This window comes from Notolabrus celidotus, chromosome 10, assembly GCF_009762535.1.
Source record: "Notolabrus celidotus isolate fNotCel1 chromosome 10, fNotCel1.pri, whole genome shotgun sequence".
Classification (NCBI taxonomy): domain Eukaryota; kingdom Metazoa; phylum Chordata; class Actinopteri; order Labriformes; family Labridae; genus Notolabrus; species Notolabrus celidotus.
This window is the reverse complement of record NC_048281.1, coordinates 13,882,892-13,905,968: the sequence shown is the minus strand read 5'-3', so window position 1 is coordinate 13,905,968 and position 23,077 is coordinate 13,882,892. Positions and strand designations below refer to the sequence as shown.

The following is a 23,077-nucleotide window of genomic DNA, read 5'->3' as shown; positions in this document are numbered from 1 at the left end:
ACCGCTCACCGAGCTGGGGTACAAAAGTCAGCATCTCCATATGGGGAAACTAAACTAAACTAAGCAGAAGGAAACAGGTTTTTTTGTGATTGTTTTACAGATGAAAAACAGAATGCATTTCTACATATGCCGGATCCCTAGGTTTAGTGATCTAACTCTGCAAACATACACTCTTGTTTATACTTAATCTTTCTATAGAGTCAATGTCAAGCAGAGGTAGCGGGCGTGCTTTGAGTTTCTTTCTATGGTCACAGTTACATTTATGTCCCCGTTTTGAACATGAAGGGAGAAGAAGCAGCCATGTTTCACATAAAGAAAACTGATTATGTTTGGAGGGAAATAAAGAAATAGATGTATTGCTGCGATTAAGACTGCTTTAATGTCTCTGGACCATGGCCTTCTGTCCCTACACCTACCCTTTCTGCATTTGAATGAACAGTAAATACTGCACGCTGCATATAAAGAGGAGATTTGCACGTATACTTCTGTAAATCTCATTATGGCTGGGGAAACAATGTACATGTTGGCTACTCTGTGAAAAGGCTATGAAATTCCTCATATTAAACACCAATGTCTCATAACCTTGAAATCTCCTCAGTGAAAATACTGTATTTTTATTTGCTGAATTATTCCCTTTTACTTGTGATAACCTTTAATGCACTATTTGTTCAATCGTTTGCTGCTCCAGTGACCCACTTCTCCCCCACAGGGATCATTAAAATTTCATTTTCACTAATCAAAGAATTCATTGCCAAAAGTCCTTGCTTGTAGCAGCTGAATGTTAACTTTCATTTTTGTTACATTTGTGTCTCGTCATTTGTCATACGCACTCATGAATATACTACAATCACAAGTCAACATTATCTGACAGCCGCCCTGATGACTGAATTTGAGAGAGCAAAAAGCATGAGTTATTTATAATATGTACGTAAGCATTGAGCAGAGGAAGTCATCTCGGGTTGGGAGCACTAACACAGTGCCTGATTTTATTGGAGTTTTTAAATAGAAATAGCTGTGTAAAATGTGGATTGTGACTTACTTCTGAAGTTCCCCTAAGTAGGATCTAGACTACTGCTAGATAACATGTGCTGGTATACAGTTCACAGCTAACGTTGGCACATTTGATGAGTTGCTAGTGGCTTTTGTCATTAACACGTATCAAGCACCTTGAAGACATTAATGCACTTCTCTCACATAAACACATGACAGCTTTAGTTGCGGTTGTCGCCACTCAAAAATAATTGCCTTCCATGAGCACAGTGTATACAAATTTAATAAAATACACAACAAGTACAGTAGCCCACATTCACGTGTAAGCTCAGCTTATTTTCACATAAACCGCAGAGGACGACAATAAAATTACAAATACATTCTTAAAAAACTGTTTTTAGAGGAACCTTCAATGGTTTTATGAAAAGGGACATTCCCTGTTGCACCACCATTAACAGTTCATAAGACACTTCACTTTTTGTATTTAACGTCACTGATATGTATTTCAGTTGCTTGTGATATTCAAAGAGATGATCCTTATACACTAAATGGAGACAGAGAGCTTCACTGTACAAAAGCAGACAGGACTCAGTAGCTTAACAGTAGCAATTTCTTCAACAGCCTCACAAAATCGGAGCTTGAAATGTGTAAAATACAGACATCTAAATTGACAGGTACAGTACACCGTGGAAACACTTGAAGTCAGGTAATCATTGATTTTCCCCCAAAACCTTCACAGCAGTCAAGGACACACATTTCACCTAAACACAACAAGTCACAAACTGAAAAAAAACATACAAAGCGGATGGTTTTTGGTTATACAATGCGTGTCTGGATACCTCTGTGGGTGAAAATAAACCACCTCCTGGTCATTAATCTGTGATATCATCATCACACCTCTGGCAGATGAGAGCGAATGAGCAAGTGAGTGGGGATCATGTGACCTGTCAGTTGCCAGTGTCTCGCGGGTCGAGGGCACAATCTGACCCCCCGCACTCCTGGCTGATGACGGAGCTGTGAATGAGGCTGCTTGACAGGGACTTAGGCCTGAGCTCACAGGTCAGGTAGGAGGGCTCCTCCAATTCGGTGTGCAGCGGGGAGCACTGACCATCTGGAGGGCCATAGGCACTGCTGTCTGAGCCCCCCTCCCTCTCCTCTTTGGACTCTTGGCTGGCCAAGTCCAGGGGCAAACTACTCTTGGTGGGACTGCTGGACGCAGATGGACTCTCCTGTAGCGGTGGGCTCAGCGCACGCTGTGATTTTAAGTAAGGTTTGACATTGGCCACGAGGATTGTACTGTCCCGCTGCTCCTTTCCAAACGTGCTGAGGGTTTTTCTGCTGCTGCAGCTGATGGTGCCATAAATCTCTGTCTCTACCATGGCATCCATTCCCACAGGGATGAAAAGGTTGGTGCGATTATCGGCGCTGTCTGCTTGGCTTCCTACCCGTAACTTTGGCATCCAGCATCTGTCAGAATGTCCCAGTGCACGACATTCATCGGTGCAGTGGACTGATTTGTCTTGCTCTGCAAAAACAGTTAAACATTTGTTATTGGACCCTGCTGGGGTAAGAATAAACAACCCAGAAGAGAAAGTAGATGACATTTTGAAGAATGAGCAACAATAATAAAACACTGCAACAAATACAAATTAATGTAGTATTCTTAACATCCTACATCCAAAAAATTAATCTTTCTTCATCTAAGTTATTATGTTTGCATCAATAGAGGCTTTCAGACTGAAAATAAACTAGCAACACGTGCAAATAAGCTTATACAGAGTTCATTAAGACTTTTCTACTTTTGTAAAAGCAAATAACCAACTTCATTAGTGAAACCTGAATTAACGTCACACAAAAAATAACACTGCTGTAATGTTAATTTTGCTTTTTGCTCTTCAACGTATATACCCAGTGAGTAATTAATCCAATGAACAGTTTGCCTCTGCTATCTTCATAACCTGTGTAGGTGTTTCCTGGAAAATATCATCTGGTGCAGAGGAAGTGATGTGCTTTTCATTTACATTTTCAGCAGTATCACTTTGTGGGGAAAACACAGAAAAACATCTGTGGAATTTGCATGTCAAATTCATCCTTTCTGATCAGTAAGGGCTTAGAAACTGTTGTTAGTGCTGATTGCTTACATTTCTGTGTTACTTCCATACAAAAGTGTCAGTTTGGTGTGTGGAAAAATCAGGGCAGGTCCAGACTTTTTTCACTGAAGGGACCCAAATGGGATGCTGACATAGGCAGGGGTGATGAGTGCACAGACACACACACATGCAAATTAAGAAACACCACAGAGTGGCAACAAAAATCTCCTCAGCTTAACTCCTCAAGGACTAAAATGCAGCATGTGGCAACCACCGGTCACAAACTATGAGGCCCATGCGGAAGCGTTATAAACTGCAGTTCATCGAGAGTCCGCTTGAGACACCAATTCAAAAAGACGATCTTTACAGCATTAATAAACATGTTTACAGCCTGGTTCAAAAAACGGCTTGGCTCTACGTATCTAATTTCTCTATCTGCACACACTGTACGGGGGGTGAATATTTTTGTAACTTGACGGTTCAGAAGATATTAAGATTACAAATTTTTGCCCAAATAAGGACATGACTGACTGGACTTCTGGACAGGAACACATAGCTGTTGGCTAGGAGGCTCATACTCTGCCTGGTTGAGTTCTGCATTTACAATTTGCTTCACAACAGCGCTCAGGAACAGATTTACGTCCATTATTTATACAGTCTATGGTCCAAAGTCACAATTTAAAGGACCACCAAAAAGGAACTGTTTGGGTGCCAGTGGCCTAGCAGTTGAAGCGTGCCCCCTATACAGAGGCTAAAGCCCTCATCGCAGAGGTCGCTGGTTCGACTCCCTGCCACGACCATTTGCTGCATGTCTTCCCCTACATTCTACTTCCCACATTTCCTGTCTCTATTCTATTCTCTATACTTATCCTGTCCATTAAAGGCAAAAAGCCCAAAAATATAGCTTTGACAAAAAAAAAAAAAGGAACTGTGCTACATTGCAATGCTCAGAATGCTACCATTAGCCTGCTGAAACACGGCCCAAATAGTTGATTTTAACCAAGCGGCAACCTCTGGTCTAAAAATATGAGTCCAATGCGGAAGTGCTAAAAACTGCATTTCATCGAGGATCCGCTTGAGGCTGGCTCCGGAAGTACTGGAAACCACATACACACCAATTCAAAAAAGCTGATCTTTACAGCAGAAATAAACATGTTTACAGCCTGGTACAAAATGACGAGTGAAGTCTGGATTCTCGATAGACACACACTGTGAGGGGGGTTAATTTTTTTCAAACGTGGCAAATTTCGAAGAATTTGAGATTACGAGTTTTTCAATGAGAGGCACAGCCGACTTGATTGACAGGCGGAAACACAGTAGCTGTTGGCTAGGAGGCTCAAACTCCGCCTCTTTACGTCACAATCGTCGGCGGCAGCAATATGGCTGCCGCCGACGATTGGCTTCAAAACAGCGCTTCAGAAACAGATAGGTGACATCACGGATACTATGTCCATATTTTATACAGTCTATGATTTTAACACAAGTCCTACCACCAACAAGGAAAAAAAGCCTATCATAAGTTTAGGATTTTGGGGTGGCACCAATGGTGGCCGATTAGATTTCAAAAGGGCCACCCCTGGCTATCTTTATGGACTTGCCCCTGGCTAAATGTCTAAAAATAACAGTAAGGTCTCTAAGAAGTAAAGAATCAAGGTGAAATTGGAGTCTTGAAACACCTTCAGTAGCACAAACATTCATTAGTCTGACCTTAAGTAAATTTTCTAATCACTTTGAAGCACTTCAGTGTGTTCTCAGCAACTCATTTGCATTGGCGGCACATTTTGCATTTCACTTTCTATTAGTGGCTATACATTATGACCTGCCCTTGCCACAAGAAGATCTCGTTTACTGTAATTTGTGGTCAACACCTTATTCTAGCACCAAAAAACTACGTTTAGATGTGTGGGAAAACAGTTCAGCTTTTAACAAAATCTGCACACGCTTTGGAGGAAATTGGCAAAACTGATCAGCAGTGAGCTTGAAATATCGCACATATTATAAGGATTGAAACAGAGGTAGCTGTCTGTCTTCTGATGCAATGAAAGCATGCTACATTTCCTCTTCATCACACATTGTTGACTGAAGTTGTTCTCTGATTATTTCATGACTGTGGCAGCAAGAGTTGCTTTAATTGATGCTGAACACTGAGCCAAACGCCACAGGACTGTACAACATGTGCGAGTGACTGTGTATTAGTGTCGGTCACAAAAAAAGTGGAGCAATGCATAAGGATCTATCTCTGCAGCGTTACTCAGTCTTTTACATTTCACACCACATCCACCCTGGACATGAAGTAAGCACACAGGGAGCGACACATAGAATGAGCCAATTTCCATGGTGTTATGATGCAGAAGGTTTCCTTTTTTCTGTAGCCATTACACTCCGCTAACAAAATTAATTTGACACTGATGCATGCAGTGTATTTTGCATGCAGTGGCATGAAGCAAAATGTCAAACATGTCCTTATAAATTGGGGGTAAATGACAGTTTTCCTTCATTATTCATGTTGTACATGAAAGCCAAGCAGCAATGTCATTTGTTAAAGTATAAATTTAATCTTCCTGATGTTCTGACGACTGATTTAACTATAATATAACAAATTTGTTTGCTTTGCTGCCACTGCTACAGGCTCCTAATGTAATTCTTTACCATAAAAATGTGAACGCATTGAAATACTGCCCCCTGAATGAGTCAGAGTTTGGCTATTTTGGACTAAAATCTGTAGCACCAAGACAAAAATGAATGAGCTGGAAAAACATACCAAGACAAACACACACAAAGGCCACACTCAAATCGATCCCTGCGATGTAGGTGTCTCCCATCACAGTTAAACATTATGGCACATAAAATGTTAAAAAATCCCACACTCCAACGCACACAAATCATTTATGTCTCCTGAATCAATCCCTGAATTCAGAACAACTCAAACTAAAACCTTCAACCTGTTGTATCCAGGAGAAAACACAACATATCATCCAATTACAATATGGCTTTATACTCCACTAATCAGCTCTCATAACTTTACTCTATTAATAAGGCCTCTCTATTTGCTCACAAGCCATTCAGCGATATCAAAGAGTGACTGTTGTGAATGAGGCACTTGATCTCGTTTTGAAACTTGGCCCTGATGAGGATGAGAATATTAGCCTGGAACAAGGGGAAGCTCTGCAAGACGCGATTCTTTCCTAGAAGAGGAGGGGAGATCCTCTCGTTCAAAGGAAACAGAAGCCTACTCCTGCGCTCACCAGCATCGGCAACTTTGCTGGAGGATGCATAAATCCAAGGGGGAGGTTCAAACAAAAGAAAGAAAGAAGAAAACACACAAGATACCGTCTCTGCTCCTCAGCCCCAAAGACATTTGAAAACTAGAACCACACAAGCAACACGTTTGCAAAGTACACGCAACCACAGTCACACACTGCTGCTCAAGTCCATGAACACCCACCAAAAACACCCACACACACACACACTTGAAGTCTTCAGATGGAATGGAAGTGTTAATTATTCTTTGACTAGATGGAGATATAACACATTAAATAGGGCTGTTTATTTTATACCATAGCTGTTAAAGACTTTATAAAGGAGAAATAGGAAGAAGGATTTTTACTTCAAAAACAATATACAGACTCACAAAAATAATCTCTTGCAATCATAACTCCTGACCCTGTAGAAGTGTGTGGCTGTTTTTTTCATCTGCAGTGACCCTGCCCTCCTCCTGTATTTTCTCATTTTGCTGTGTTTGGGACATTCTGGGCATCACATTTTGGGCCAATAACAGCGCACAGGGTTTGAGGACAGGGCTCTATGAGAAAATATGGCAACTAGGTGCCAGATCGTAAAGATGAATCCAAGAGGAAGCTGCTCGTGTCTTTGAGGAGAGGAAGTGGTGCCAAATTTAAATGTTGTTGAAACTCAAATTTATTCTGCCATTAAGAAAAAAATCTACATTCTATTCTGGCAAAAACATGCAAAATTGCTCAAATGAGAAAGTTAAAGAATTCAGTAATCTGCAGTGTGCATCTGCACCATTCTGCTCCAAGTCATTTTTATCTTCTTCAGTTACAGTTTTTACCGTTTTAAAGCCTTTGAAAAAGGTACTTACTCAGACACCCTTATTTTTTTTAACATAGCTGATGCTATTTTATTTCTTTTAGACTGAATGATTTACTAGTATACTTAATGTTCAGGTATACAGTGTGCTATGTGTCTTGCTATTTGTATGTTTGTGATTTTAGTACTGTAGCATTTTTTTTCTTTCCTATTCTCTGTCTAATTTCTGGTTGAAATTAGGTTTAATGTTTTTAATTGGTTTAAATGACAGAGGTTCAAATTAAATAAATGAAAGAATATTACATTTTCAAACACACAGGAACTTAGTTTAACTGTTCAAAACTAAAACAAAGATCATAATTTTGATCATAATTAGACCTTTTGTGCCTCTAACAGGCTGAATGAGACATGCAAGATGCTGTGTCAACAGTGTCAAAGCATGCAGATAATTGCAAGTTCTAAAATGTGGCATTAAAGTGTGTTTTTAATAACAGATAGGCTTCTGAACTCAGTGCTAAGTTTGTGGTGCAACAATTTCTAAGTAAGGCCATGTCCACTTAAAGCTCCTGTGAGGAGTTTTGAGCTCTATGAGAAGCAGACTGAGGTTAATATGAACCCTTCTTCATGAGCTGCAATGCAAACAAGACCATCAGCAGCAGGACTGATACTCTCTATGTTGTTATTTTTAATGGCTGAATATGCTGCTGTGGGTGTGGGTGTCCACAGAAGAGATTTACAGAAGGCTGCATAAAGAGCAGTTTGCTGCATTTTTCATGAAAAAGAAGTACACTGAGTGATATGCTTAACTGTAAGCAGGATGAGATTTTTTTTGTTAGAAAACACTTCTAACATTTGTTTAGAACAAGATCAACAAAGAGAGAAACGTACTGTTAAGTTCACAGAGGGCGCCAAAATCAACACAAACTTCAGGCGCTTTGACTACAAGTGAACACTGGTCATTTCAAGTCTGATTTCAGAGATAAATGTTATTGTAAGCTCTATACTGTGACTTTCTCCCTCTGTCGTGTTACATATTATGTGAACTCATAATGTAACATTCAAAGCACAAACCGCTCTGGTGCTGTCTTGTCAGGACTCAGATCAAGAGAAAATACGCATCTGGGTTCAAAATGCATTTTACATCAAAAGGGAAAACTAAATGATGGCTTTGATTTGGCAAAACCCCAACACAGATCCTGCATATTACAAGTCCTATGCTTTGAAGCATCTACACCCAAAGATTACAATTCTGAGGCTGGTGCGTTTTTTTTTGTGTGTGTGTTACTCCGTCTTTCTGCTACCGCAGTCCAGAAAAGTATTTTCTGAGACACGGATCCACGAGGCCAGAACAATGAGCATAAGCATGGAGAAGCAGGGAGATGCTGAATTCATTTCCATGGTACCTATCACAGCGGAGGAGCTAGCAGATGATGCTAATGTAAAGAGATGTATGTGCTTAGACGGTTCAGTGGAAACACAGAAAGGTATTTTTGTCATTGTCCTATTTGTCTGGGTTTGAATCAGAAGCAATTTAAGGATCATGTCTTCACGTTTTGTGAACATTTATTACTTAATGCTTACATGAGGAAAAAATGTATTCAGTGTACTGTCACAATGTCACCTTTATGATCAAAAACTACAGTATTCCTATAATAGATTGTATATCTAAAAAAGATGTACCAATTTGGACCAAATCAAGGTATCTCTGTGCCTGTAGTATCTTTACCATTTAAATGATTTAAAAAATAAAAACGCAGGGAAATGAGGATAAGGAAGTAAGGGTGCATTCATCTATTGTGTCTGCCATTGGCTTTCCATTTCAATTTTCCATTTCATCACTGAATAAAAAACTGTTAAATAATAGCTCTAAAATTACAGAGTCATACAATGGCTTTATATAGTCCACAGCATTTACATAGTCACATAATAGAATCATGACAAAGTGACAGAGTAGCTGTGATCTTATGGGCATCTGTGAATGGAACAATAACATGTTCTCAAAAACAAAGAGACGGCCTGCCCATTATAAATAGAATCACAGAAAGCCTAGCAACATACCCACTGTGCATCTGGTGTCTGTGAGAGCGAATAAATATTCAGTGTGCATGATAGTAGAAGCTGCACAGGTGCATATATTACCTGTATCAAAGCAGCCAGGAGACTAGAGGGATGGTAAAGGTAAAGACATAAAAGCATTACTACTTAACCCACAAGCTTTTGTGTTGGTGCATTTGGAACAGAAAATTCTGCGGTGGCTCCATTTTGGATAATATCGCTATCGTGTCAGAATCTGCAAAACAGTGGCTTTGTTGTTCAATAAATGTACCTGTGTGTATGTGTGTGAGCAGGAGACAGAGGAGTGTGTGGGTTGGAGGATGATGTTTTTATGTGATCTGGTCTAAGGCATTGTGCATAATGTAGATCTCCATCTTGTTGTGAGAGGATGGTGACATTATTTAATGTTACACTGACCAACCCCAAGAGAGAAGACGTATAGTGTAATACTGCTTTTCTGCTTTTAAACTACATTTCCCCCATGCAAGCAGCAAAAAACATTAATATTAAAAGAAGTGCCTCATTTCTTTGCATTTCTGTTATCTTACAAACGCAGGTCTGTAAATTAACTGATGTTCCCCGTCAAAGCCAGCGTCAGCGGTGCACATGTAAATATTCTGTCTCGCATGTACAAAACATTACTTTCAGTATCCATCCAATTGATTGGCCTTAGAACTTTCCCTGAATCAAATTCAAGAAATGTGCTGCAAAAGAAAAAAAAATTGTGATTGAATTTACACCTCCCACGGAGTCAAGTTTGGTCTGCCATAATTTCTCATACCACACTGAGGCAAAAACACACACACACACACAGACACACGAAAGTGAGATAAATAGATAGATAGATAGATAGAGAGAGAGAGAGAGAGAGAGAGAGAGAGAGAGAGAGAGAGAGAGAGAGAGATTCACACATCCTACTGGCAGACGCAGGAGTGTTTCCATCTCTGCCCTCCTGAGCATGCCTCAAACAAACAGTTCAGAGCAATGTAAATGGTGTGGAAAGTGCTGCATGGGGACCTTATGACCAGAGACATTCTCCTCCAAGCCTCACACAAGGAAATGAGAAACATCACCACTCCACTCAAGTCCTCCCATTGTCTTTTATCTTACCAGGGGAGAGTTGCTTTCATATTTTCAGTTTATGTCCACAATAGCTAAATATATCAGCTCCTATCAGGTCAGCCAGGTTGAACAGACTGACAATCATCTGTGATTACACTCCTGGCAGAGCACATCGTTTCACATTTGTGAAATAAAATTTAACATTTCTATTTTCAGTCGTAAAGCAAGAGCTCCTCTGAAAACAGTGTAACCGCAGCAAAACCGATAATAACTGAGAAAACCTTTCCCAGCAAAAGGTGGAAACAGTCTGTCATGTTGAACCAGAAATACCTGTCATTTTGCACCGCAAGTGTCTATCATGCTTTTCTTGTCTCTGTCATTTTATTCAAGACATGCATGCAGTGAATCTGTGTTCAAATAATGACGTGATCAAAAGAGACACAGACTGGGGTGCACTTTGCCATGCATATGAGTTTGTTTGATGGCAATGTCAGGCAGAAGATGTTTGAACATTTTACCTTCAGCCAATGGACTCTTTTATCCTTTTAAACTACCATCTACCTTCCACTCTGGTGCCTTCATGTCATCTTTGCAACACAGCTCAGGCTGTCTGCAATGTAAAGTGGTGCAATATAACACTACTTGCTTGTAATAGCAACTAGATTTTACCTGTTCCATGTTAAATATTTGTCTGTTTGCTTTAACCAGGGAGCTGCTGGACCTTTACTTAAACACAAGCGAGCAGTGTGCATGTTTTCAGTGAATAATAAACTATGGGCAATGTCTGCTACAAGAGTCAGATGTAGGCATCTTCAAGATGTCAGGAAAAGAGTGCATCCACTCACCCTGCTCAAAGGGCTGGCCATTAACTGCTGTTGCTTTCATCTTGAGGGCCTCCCTTGCAGACGTGTCGCAGTGTGAGCCTTTATTAGTATCCTGGTCACTATCAGCCTGGTCACTATCACCATGGCCACTGTCTCGGAGGCTTGCTCGTTCTGCATCCTTAAATGTTGAGCTGCAGCAGAATAGAAGGAAGGGGGGAAAAAAACATGACTTGCCATTACCTCTGCGTGAGCGCTCCTGTTTGATAGCCACAGTCAGCTGCCTTGATACAAAGATGAAGAAGCTAAATGCACTGGTCAGGAAGCTTTTGGATAGAAGCTCTTACCTTTGAACAAATGGCTGCCTGCTGCCAGCATAATTGGGTTCTGAGGGGAAATTTTCTGTCTAGAAAATGAAAGGAAAATTACATTGTGCATTGTTAAAATTGTCATGCAATGTTCAACATTTAGCTTGAGTAACACAAGATTCAAACAGGAATGGGAATGTTCTTGTCTGGCTTTCAGACCTCTATTGTACCACCTGAAAGAAGTCTACAAAAGCAAGAGAGCACCTGTCAGTGATAACTGCATGATAAGAGCAAACCTCCATTGTGACCATATGCGCCTTCTTGGCAAGGCAAAGGAGAAAAGCATTAGCCACTGTCATCAGCATCCTTTTCCCCCTATCTTGAGAATAATGTGTGTTTGTGTTGATCACACCCACATACCCTGTTGACTGGTGACAGTGCCAGGCCTTGTCATCTGTGTTATCATCTCCAAATGAGACTGTCTGTGCGACTGTCCTATTTATTTACATCGTTTACAGCAGATAATTCTGCGGTGTTAAACAGCACTACAAGCCCATGCTGTCAAATTAGCATGTTAGCTGGCGCGTGGATACAACCCTGCTATCTCCACAAGGCGAGGCTGGACCCTATTAATGGCCTTATCGTGCCAACTTTTGGATGCGGATGGGTGGATCTGGCCCATATTTGTGGGGAGCGAGAAATGCGATTGTGAGGTTATGCTGTGTGCATCTAGCTGTCTGGTGCACATTGGTTCAGTAATGTGATCGGACAAGCTGCTCAAACACCTGTCCAATCCCACATTTCAGGCAGGGTTTTGTTTTCACTCTATAGCAGTGGATCTGGCAGGGTCACAGCAGCCTTGTTCAAGACTCACACTGTTTGCATGTCTAACTGTGAGGACTTTCTCATTATGCACACCACCTGTACCAGTTTGCAAGGGAAGAACACTTACTATGGAGCTGTTTCTGAAAGGATTCTGGTTCCTCAAATACTCACAGAGAAAAGCTAGTGCCATTTAAAACAAATGAGCTCATCTTAATTTTAAATTTCCATATCATGCGGAGAATATTTCATAGTGTCATAACTGGGGAAGAATAAGTGAAAATGATTATGTCTGCCCACAGAGACAGACTTTCTCTTTTTCAGTCGATTACTTTGCTTTTGTCAGATTTGTATGGTAAAGCAGCGGGCGCTGATAAGCCAGAATAAAGGGCAGATAACGAATACAGAGCAGCATCCTCCTTACCTGTATCACTGACATCCTATTCGTTGGAGTGTCTGTGCTAAGCCCGGCAAAGCTGGAGTGGCAGCCCGCCCTGGGGACTGTCAGGCTGTTTGGGGTTGTTTTCAGGTACATGACCTCTGACCTGGGCAGCGTGAGTGGCAGAGGACTCTGGTAGTCAAAACATATTGGTGATGTGATGAGCGAAGGGCTGCTCACCACGTTCATCCGGCTCGCAGAATCTCTCTCCTCCATCTCACTCTGCACCAGCATGATGTCACTCTTGTTGATCCTTTTCTTTTTGCCTTTCCCCACTGGAGGATTGGAGTACTCAGCCATGCGGCAGTTATAATTCCCAGCCTCCTTATCTTGATGCTTGGACTTGACAGCGATGGCGGTCATGACTGCTAAGAGCATGACAGAGATAATGCAGAGGGTAACTATGAGGGGCAGGGATACATCCCAGTGCTGCTGCTCCCCGCCCGTGCTGGAACCCCCTCCTGCTGCCGTCTCCGTGTTCGCCTTAATGATCAGCTTAGCCACGGCAGATAAGGGGGGCTTGCCATGGTCAGTTACCTTCACCACTAGCTCAACCACCGGGGCGACCTCTTCCCAAAGAGCGTGTGCAGTTCTGACCTCCCCTCCCACCGGATCCATCTCAAACAAGTGGTCGTCATTTCCTTCTGTGATCTCGTAGGTCAAATGGCCACTTTCCCCGTGGTCGTGGTCCACAGCTTTCACTGTGGCCACGATGTATCCAATCCCTACGTTTCTAGGCACTGGAATTTCAGCTGTATCATTCAGCAGGACTGGCAGAATAATAACTGGGAGATTGTCGTTGACGTCAAGGATGTTAACCCTGACTGTAGAAGTACTTTCCATGTGCGGGGATCCTCCATCTTTAGCTTGAACTTTGAACTCGAAGGACTTTGTTTGCTCAAAATTGAACGAGCGTGAGGCGTATATGGCTCCATTTGTGGGATTTACAGACACGTAGGTATACACTGAAACATCTCCAATATGTGATGGCAGAATAGAGTAAGAAACTGTTCCATTTCGACCCACATCTGGGTCGTGGGCCAGAACGGAGCCCAAATACTCCCCGGGGATGTTGTTCTCCGGCACCTGTAGCACGTATAGTGTCTTTGTAAAACGTGGTGCATTGTCATTCTCATCCAAAATCTTCACAGTAAAAGACTTAGTGTAGTTCAAAGACGGGATTCCATTATCTCTCGCCACTATTGTTACATTGTACTCATCTTTCATTTCCCTGTCCAGAGGCCTGTCTGTGAGCAGCGTGTAGAAATTGTCATTGTTTTCCTGCAGTCTGAAGGGTACGTTTCCCAGCACCCTGCACTGAAGTTGACCATTTCGGCCAGAGTCTTTATCAGTCACTCTCACAAGTGCAATGACAGATTCAGGAGGTGCTGCTTCGCTGATGGCTCCCTGCCGCACGGAGACAAAACTTATTATTGGCGAGTTGTCATTTTTGTCAAGTACTTTTACAGTTATTTTACAGTGGCCCGGTATTGGGTTGGGCCCAAGATCCTTCGCCTGCACGTCAAACTCTATGATCGGATTTTCTTCAAAGTCAATTTCTCCCTGGACCTTGATGACGCCAGTATTAGGGTCAATGGAGAACAGATCTTGGATTCTCTCAGATGCATATCCAGTAAAAGAATATATCACTTGCCCGTTGCTTCCCTCATCCAGATCAGTGGCGTTCAAATCTATGAGTACTTTTCCTTGAGGTGAATTCTCCGCAATCTCAAGCACATAGGAGGATTTTTCAAAAACTGGACTGTTGTCATTCGAGTCAGTCACTCTGACGTTAATTTGCATGGAGCCTGATCTTGGATACTCCCCTCCATCAATGGCTGTGAGGAGGAGGGTGTGATGACTCTGATCCTCCCTATCCAGAGGTCTCTGAACCACCAGCTCTGGATATATAGTCCCATCACCCCTCACTTTTAAATCCAGAGAAAATGTGTTGTAATCATCTCTCGTGACCTGATAGGTCTTTATCCCATTTTCCCCAGAATCTGAGTCATGTGCAATAGTCAGAGGGAAGCGAGTCCCAGCAGCTGCATTTTCAGAAATATCAATATTAACATGATCTGAGGGAAAGCTTGGAGAGTTGTCATTTATGTCCTGTATATCAATCTTGATCATACATATTTCCTTGTCATTGGCAAACACCTCCATGGAGAGTTGGCACTTTGGGTTGCGCCTGCATAACGTCTCCCTGTCAATCCTTTGTTTGGTGAAGATAAGTCCACTCTCCGGGTCAACATCCACCAGATGTGGTGCAGAATTCTCCAGCACTCTGAAGTTGGATTTCTTTCCTCTCTCCATAGTCCCATATCCGGCATCTTTTGCTATATTACCTATAACAGTGCCAGGTCCTTGCTCCTCCGGGACGGAATAATTAAGGTTTTTCAATGTGAGGGCTTTAACCCACAGCAGAAAGAAAATGGGTACAGAGAGACGCATCCCTTCAACTGGATATGCGGTAGTGGCAGACAGAAAAAAAATCCTCGTTGACTTTCAACCTGTTGATTACGGCAAACCTAGAGAACTAAACCCACACCAGACATGTGGTTGATGCCGATCCCTCACTAATTGGGTATTAAATCGATCTCTGGATCCTTGTTGCTTTTTTAATCGCTATTTTAACCTCTTTCACATGCCGTTCTGCTATGATGAACTCTTTCTGTAAACAAAGATGACCGCCCGACGACACCTTGTGCATGAATTAAACATCAAATTCAACATAGTGAACTGAAAAAATGCTTTGTTTTCCCTCACGGCGAGACTTAATGAATAATCGATGACTATAAAGTATTAATATTCCCTCCTGCATCCAAGGTTAAAGCGTTTGAATCTCTCTGGTGAAGGTTAGACCCGAGCTCACAAAAGCGCATTGCCCTCATGCGACATCTACACCTAGGCTACAGCAAATACTGACATGCCCGTTCAAAATGCAGCATTGTCCGCTGTTACCATTCACAATGCATTTACTTTTCCTCCTGTGCGGCACACTGTTGCATATGAGCTCTGCTCGTGTAGCACACGCAGCGTGCCCATGCCACAAAGTGAAATAAAAGCGGGATATAGAGCTGTTAATCCTCTCCAACCTTTTTGTGTTCCCGTCATTCAAGAGCATCTATAGCACGGCTGCGACTTTTGCCCGATGATTGTCCTATAATCAGTCCAGTAATCCCATAATCCAGTCCAATTGGACCCAGAGCTCTTGCATCCTTCATTCGGACAATGCTCATCTGCACCGTCCTCGTAAACGTTGCCAAAAAACCGCAAAAAGAGAAGGTGGAAGATTTCAGATAATCAAAATTAATCGCTTTTTTTCCTGCGCTCAGTTCTCTCCGCGTCAACTGTTGAAACCTGCTCCCTTCGCAGTGAGATCTGACCGGAATCCTCGCGACGCCTTTCTAACACACTCCAGCGTATTTCTTGGTGCATTTAACATAGTTTCTGATCGTCTTCCAGCAAATGAGTGAACAGTGACAGATCTTGCCTTGGGGGGGTTTTCTCCAATAGGTCTGGCAAGATCGCATGAAGAAGGGCTGTTCTAGTGCTACGTGATTCATTTACTGATGTGCGCGCACAGAGGCAGCAGCAGCAGCATCAGAGGGGGGGAAACGTGCTGCTGCTGGATGTTGCTCCTAATACATGTGGATGTGAACTAGGGATTATGAATAGATCGATGAAATGTGTTTGGCTGGGATGTGGTGAGAGCAGTGGGGGACTTGACAAGTGGTCATTCTATGAGGGAGAAGTGGATCAGATGGATGACAAATGTAAAATTAAAACTGACAAATTTCTTAGAGGTTAACTGGGTTCCTTCCCCTCAGAGAGGTGTGCTCTCAGTATCAATGAAGCCCTTTGGATATTCAGAGCTGGAAGATTCTTATCAATAATTGAAAACAGTCCCACCTGTGTCCTGTATTGTTCCTTTTTATGATTAGTTTTAAGGAAATCCTGGCACTGAGATAAAATAAAAAGACAGACTGTGGGTGTTTTCAGGATAATCTCCGCAAAGGACATAAGAGAATTACTTGTGCTTGTGAAAAAAACAAGGCTTATTTCACAGCTCAAATATCACAGCTGTTGGTATAACCTGCCTTCTGCAGCTATCACACTTGCATTCAAAAGCCTATCCACATCAATCTCATATCTCATATCCAAAAAGATGGACTGACATTTAGTTCACTCAGAATTTCAACAATATGACATTTGCATTTTTATTCTCACTTGACCAGATCTCAGGGGCAGCATGGCGATTCAGGTGCCCCGACAAGAGTAATTCAGAGAGGAAGCTGTGTCAACACCAGGGCCAGATCAGCATGGCCCACTTCCTCATTTAATTCCATGTTGCCCAGGATCTAAATCAACCTTGAGTTCTCCCCGAGTTCATTTCAATTGTCTGAAACATGGCTGCTTTCCTCCTCTGGGGAGCATCAACTTTGCCTGGCCAGGGTGCAGCCTGCATAAATTGGCCATTTCTGCAGGTAAGAGATAAGGACAACAAAGGGAAACTAATTATCATTCAGTCTATGTTAAAACCTCAGGAAAGGGCTGCTATTGACAATTGTGTCGGCATTGTCACAGTCATACCATTTAATATGATCTGAACTCTGAATGAGAGGGAGGCTCATATCCATATTAAATAGGCCACATCTCGATGTGTGGCTTTGGCTGCCTTGTTTTTGTGGGAGCTGACGACTTTGTCATGGATAACTTTCTCTAATGAGACCATTGCTCCTGCCCTGGAATGAACCACATTCTGTGCTGCTTTGTTAGCAGTAAAAGGCACACGGATGCATCAGTTGTTTCATGACGAATTGATTTTTACTTGAAAGCACATTATTCTGCTGCTGTAAAATCATACCTGTTGTAATTCCACAGAGGTTGAAATGACAAACGGTGGCTATCCTCATCGAGAAATGCGCACAATATCTTGGCATCTCTTTCAAGTGACTCACACTCCTCACACAAGCGTGATTAGAGGTGAGATTAAGTTGTTTATCATTCTGTTTTTGCGCCCCGTTTGCTGGTTGCACCACACCTCAAGCAGCACAACGGAATACTGATGGTGGAGAGTGCAAATGGTGATCAACACAAGTCGCTGAATTTTTCAGCAGAGTAAATGCATGAGAGAACAAGTTCTGTTTGGAATGAATGTCTCTATGGGACAGTGTGTAAACATGTTCATTTCACACATTGAAGAACAGGTGCAGGAGGGTTTTTAAAGACACTTTCTTAATCAGTCAAAGAGGAAAAAATAAAATGGTTAAACAACGACGGCATAAGTGTAGGATTGTCAAAGTAAATACAAATCAAAGTCATTTAATTTACTAATTGTAAATTACTACATTCACTACACTACACATTTCTATCAGCTTGAGAGCCCACTATCAAGTGTCCTCTACCTAATTCCTGCATGGTCTCTGTATCACGACTTCTCAACAGCACCTACTATAAAGGGTCACTTCAGTCCGTTAACATGTGTCAACCTCATCAGAAATCCTTCTCCTTCTTCTGCAGACAGCAGATACAATGGAGCTAAACATAATATCAATTTTACTTTTTCAATAATTGAAGAAGAACATTTTGGAAAAACTCATTTTCAGAAGCTATTTACTCTGGATGATCCACAAACCAACATACTCTTTTCATGGGAGACAGTCAGTGACCACACCATTGTTTTCTAGAAAGACATTTTTCTGTTGCAAGGGAAAATCATTCCAAAAAAGAATTCTATTACTAAAAAAGATCTATTACCACCCATTCTGCGCAGGATGGCAGGGTAGAACATTACATTGCAGCAGGGGTGTCCAGAGGGGGTGGGCACGGGTGGCCCTGGCCCCTGTTTAAATTTGATTGGCCACCTCAGATGGCATCCCGAAATCCTGAGCTATGACTGGTTATTTAATTTATCAGACTAATGTTAGTTTTGGAATGTGTCACCAAGATGGAAGTAAATTTCTTTGTATTTAAATGGAGCACATGTCTTTTTTTAGTGAGTGCTCTGTTCATAATCTGTTCATAATTTGACATAGAGTGGTCTAGACCTCCTATGTTTGTAAAAGCGTCTTGAGATAACATTTGCTGTGATTTGGTGCTATACAAACAAAGATTGATTGATTGATTGATCCAATTGTGACTTAGGACAAATACTTCTTTTTAAATCCTGAAGAAATCTAACTCAGAAGATTTTTGTGTTGCCGCTCTGATGCGTTTTATTTTCAGTCCAAAAATTTGTACACAGTAATATAACAACTATATAATACTTAAATGATAGTTCTTAAAGTAGATAGTGAAGACAGAGAGTATAAATACAATTAATTTGTGAGTGTGCACACAAATACCCCAGCCACCCTGCCTATGTCAGTGCCCCAATTGGTCCACCCTAGTGAAAGAATCTGGACACACCTCTGTATACTATTAAAGCTGCCTCTAAAAGCAGGCTCATATTACACAATGGTGAGTAAGTTTGTCAACTGAGCACTTAAATACGAGTTTTAGCCAAGGGAGAGGTTCCGGTAGCTGGTGGTGAGGCTTTCAGCTGTGTGACTGCCCCCTGGTGGCTGGCTGCAGTAAAGGTCAAAAAATCAGTCTCCCCCATTCATTTGAATGGGGGAGCAGTCAAACTTTAAAAAATAAATACACGTCGTACGAATGTTTCTCATATCCGTATGCTGTGGTGATATGTAGTTAGTATTTGACTGTTTTGTGTCCAAGTCCTCTTTTTCCTGAAAAGTTTCTTTTTCGTCAGTTATTAGAGTTTAAAAAACGGGGTTTTACTTCCGGGTTTCCTTTGATTCACAGCCGCCGTAGAGGGAAACTTCAAAGAACACACAGCGTCTTGTGACGTTACGCTGTAGGGCGGAGCTTATTACAGTGGCTTCACAGGCTCTGGCTGCGCAATGGCGGCGCCCAGGAGAGGGATTTTTTGGCTTCAGAACAGTACAACGGGAAGAGGCGGAGCAACGCTGTCCATTTTTATTTACAGTCTATGATGTTAGCTGATATATCTAATTTCATTAAGTTCATTCTTGAATCAAATTGTGTATCTTTCAAATACAGGAAGTTTGGTGATACTTTTTGATAGTCAAAAAGTTTCATAAAAAGAACAACACTTGCAGTAAAGATATCCTACTAATACATACAGGCTGTTGTGTCTTACTCCTCTGTCAATAAGCCACCCTGCACTTTCTTTCGTACTGTGAAGTTTATGCTGCAAATTTTTCACAGTTATAGTTAAAAAAGGATTTCCTTTCTGGTCGAGTGAAGACAGTGACAATAGAAAGAAACTCCATAGTCTTGTTTGTGGACAGGTTTAGGAATACATTCAGACTGGGTAAAGCAGTGGAAAGATTTTGGTTCCAGTTATATGTTGATAAGCAAAATTAGTCCAGAACATGATCTCTCCTTCACCACCTGCCAAAAATCATGATGAGAAAGTGAGTAAAGCCTTAGCTATAAGGTGGGATTATATTTTAAAGCTCCTGTTAGGAACTTTCTGTTTGTGTCGATTTTGGCACCTCCTGTGGACAAAGTGATATCTTTGACAGTCTTGTCCTCTACATGTAAAAGTCTGGTTTTAAGTTAGATGTGTCACTCATTGTGAATATTTGCTGTGGGAAAAATATAAAAAGGGTTTTCTTCAATGTGCTGTATACAGACACCTACCCCATTGCAGCAGTAAAATGCATTAATAACTCTAAAATAGTATTGTCAGTATTTTTGCTGATAGTTTATTTACTTTTTTAAGTTACACAGAGGCATGACTATTCATTCATCAGTATGTTTCATAACCAGATAAAAACTCCTCACAGGAGCTTTAAGATCTGATATTACAGCGGGCAATGAAATGTTATCTTAAAGTGTCTCACTGATAAATTCTCTCCTGACATTTTCATGAGTTGTAAGTTACAAGCAGTGCAAGATGTCGTTATGACTCTGTTTGTTTGTCCTTATCCATCTCTCTCTCTATACAAGCCCAACAGTCTCAGCAGATGGCTGTTTAACATGGGACTGGTTCTGCTCAAGGTTTCTGCCTGTTTAAATGAAGGTTTCCTTGCCACTGTTATTTTCTAAATGTTGCCAAGTGCTTTGCTCATGTTGCATTAATGTTAACTCTTTGTAAATAATATAACAAAGAGAACAGTCTGGACTGGCTCTTTTTGTTGGGTGTTTTGAGATAAAATTTGTTAGGAATTGGCGCTGTACAAATAAAGATTGATTGAGTTGCCTCAATAACCGTTTTTTTGGTTGTGGATGATTTTTGAAAGTAATTTTTTGGTGCTTTTTTGCTTTTGTTAGACAGGACAGACGGAGAGAGACAGGAAATGTGGAGAGTAGAAAGCTAGAAAGCGGGGGAGGACGTGCGGCGAAGGGTCGAACCAGCGACTGCTGCGACAAGGACTGTGGCCTCAATACATGGGGTGTGCACTTTAACTGCTGTGCCAAACTGGACCCTCTTTTCTTATGATATTAATACAAATGGAAATCTATTCTTCCAGTCTGATTCCATATTAAACGCATTGCTGTACATTTTTGTTATATATGATTTTGATGTCAAGGAGAGAGTGTTGACACTGCTGCACAGGTTGACATATGAACATGAGTGAAGGAGTTCATTTTCAGTCAATCCCAAAATCCTGCAGCTTGGTATAGCCTATACATAATAATGTGTTAATCCACGGCTGAAAATAGCACCAAACAAATTTGCTTCTGCTGGAGAAACTTTTGTTAAAAATAACTGTGCTCTGCTTCTTTATGAACTTTTCTAGCCTTAAGTATTTTAAATAAACTGGTGATTTTTATTCTTTACTCAAAAACTGTTTACAGTGAAATTCAGGAGACATGCATTTGAGACTGTGCTAAAAAGTATGAATCATAAAAATAAATATATGCAACAACATTCAAAGATGCAATAATATATTTTTCACATATATTTATATCTTTATGCATCATCCGAGCATGATATATAAATGTTTAAAACCACAGTGTGTATTAGTTTGATTAGTATATGAGCAGCTGGCTGTAAAAAAAATACATGACATAGGCTGCCTTATCTTTTGAGTCTATTTTTATGTGTGTTGTCTTATTTGTGTTTCCATGATGCATGCACAGACATCAAGTAGTCAGAATCTAACATAACCAGCAACATATTGTAAAAAATAACACATTGTGTGGTGCCTCTAAATATAGAGGTAGAAAACAGGTATGTATTTTTCCTCACAGTTTTTCTTTACCATGGCCTTGCACAAGTGGACGTGTCTGCTGTGATTCTGTGGGTTGACACTTGTCGTGTGGGCTCTCCACTCTTCAACAAACACCTTTACAGACAGAGCCGCTGGTCTGCCTGTGGATGCAACAAAAGAGGCCTCACACGTCTCACACGCCTTGTTATCATGATACATGTTGAATAATTTTTTTTTTTTTGCAACACTCCAGCTGTGGATTTGCAAGTGAATGCAAATCCTCAAGGGTCAACGTGCCAATTCTCCAACATTTCAATTGTGACTCAAAAACTCCAGAGTTGAGCTTTTCTCTTCAGAACGTGCGGGTTAAGGAGTTGATGTTTTTTGAATTTGATTTTTTTTGAGAAACTCTCTCAGGCTCCCAGAGCTAGGTCAACCTTCTGCCAAATTCTCCAACTCAAAGTCCAACTTGAAAGCATTTTGAATTCCTCATAGCATCCAGCGGAGTTTCAGCTGGTGGTCGGTAAGATGGGTTTAATAAATTCTCAACCTAATCTGCATTTGTGGGGGAAGGAGCTAAGAGTGTGGCTGCCTGTTGAGAATGTGCCTTTTTAAAAGGGTTTATGCAAATATGCACCTAAAAACTCTCAAATTACCTGCTCATCAATCAGTCTGGAAAACAAGCGTGTAATGCGCCGCTCTGATCCAAACACAAAACACATTAGGATTGTAAAAATATCGGCCTCTTTCTGGGAGAGAATTCACATTCAGTTCACATCAAACATAAGAGAATGGAATCATGAATATAATTATGAGTAACAAGAACACAAACACCATAACCTGTGAAACATTTACAGACCTTCTTTTGAGTTTCTGCACTAACAATGAATAAATGACAGACTGTGCATATACAGAAATATCCAGAGGTCAATTTTACAAGAAGACAAGATTATAATTGGATTTAAAGGATAGAAAATGTCATGAGGTTAAAGGTGTTAAATAATCATGATTGTCTAGTAACGCTTCACTTGTCTTGACTGATGCTTTTGTGCATTATTCAAGGCAAAAACTCAGTATATATTCAAGCCAAAGTAATTAACACGATATAATAATGCTACAAACTTAGGTCCAATAAATGTGTGTCTGTCTTGAAAAGTTGCAAATGAGAGGCGGCTACAGCATTGCAACAGCGACACAACACACACACATGCATTGTAAATAATTCAGCCAATCAATACTATTTTCCATT

At 41.1% G+C, this 23,077-nt stretch overlaps 1 protein-coding gene across 2 annotated transcripts; it reads right to left on the bottom strand.

Annotated features, from left to right (window-relative positions):
* Positions 1–1,255: 1,255 nt before the first annotated feature.
* LOC117819792 (protocadherin-17-like) lies at positions 1,256–16,239 on the bottom strand. 2 transcript variants are annotated; one of them, XM_034693256.1, is made up of 4 exons: positions 12,623–16,239; positions 11,416–11,474; positions 11,093–11,262; positions 1,256–2,515 (listed from the first exon to the last, which is right to left on the bottom strand). In XM_034693256.1, exons 1-4 carry the CDS (start codon positions 15,089–15,091, stop codon positions 1,938–1,940), a joined length of 3,276 nt encoding a protein of 1,091 aa, XP_034549147.1. In that variant the 5' UTR covers positions 15,092–16,239; the 3' UTR covers positions 1,256–1,937. The 2 variants fall into 2 exon arrangements, with proteins under 2 accessions (XP_034549147.1, XP_034549148.1); XM_034693257.1 differs by having other exon boundaries at positions 12,818–16,221.
* Positions 16,240–23,077: the final 6,838 nt, after the last annotated feature.

Coding starts and splice junctions, on each gene's coding strand:
- LOC117819792 (XM_034693256.1), bottom strand. CDS start 15,091: ATGCGTCTCTCTGTACCCATTTTCTTTCTGCTGTGGGTTAAAGCCCTC. Junction 11,475..12,622: donor ATAGGATGTCAGTGATACAG/GTAAGGAGGATG, acceptor TTCATTTTCTAG/ACAGAAAATTTCCCCTCAGA. Junction 2,516..11,092: donor TGGCCAGCCCTTTGAGCAGG/GTGAGTGGATGC, acceptor CTGTTTTTGCAG/AGCAAGACAAATCAGTCCAC.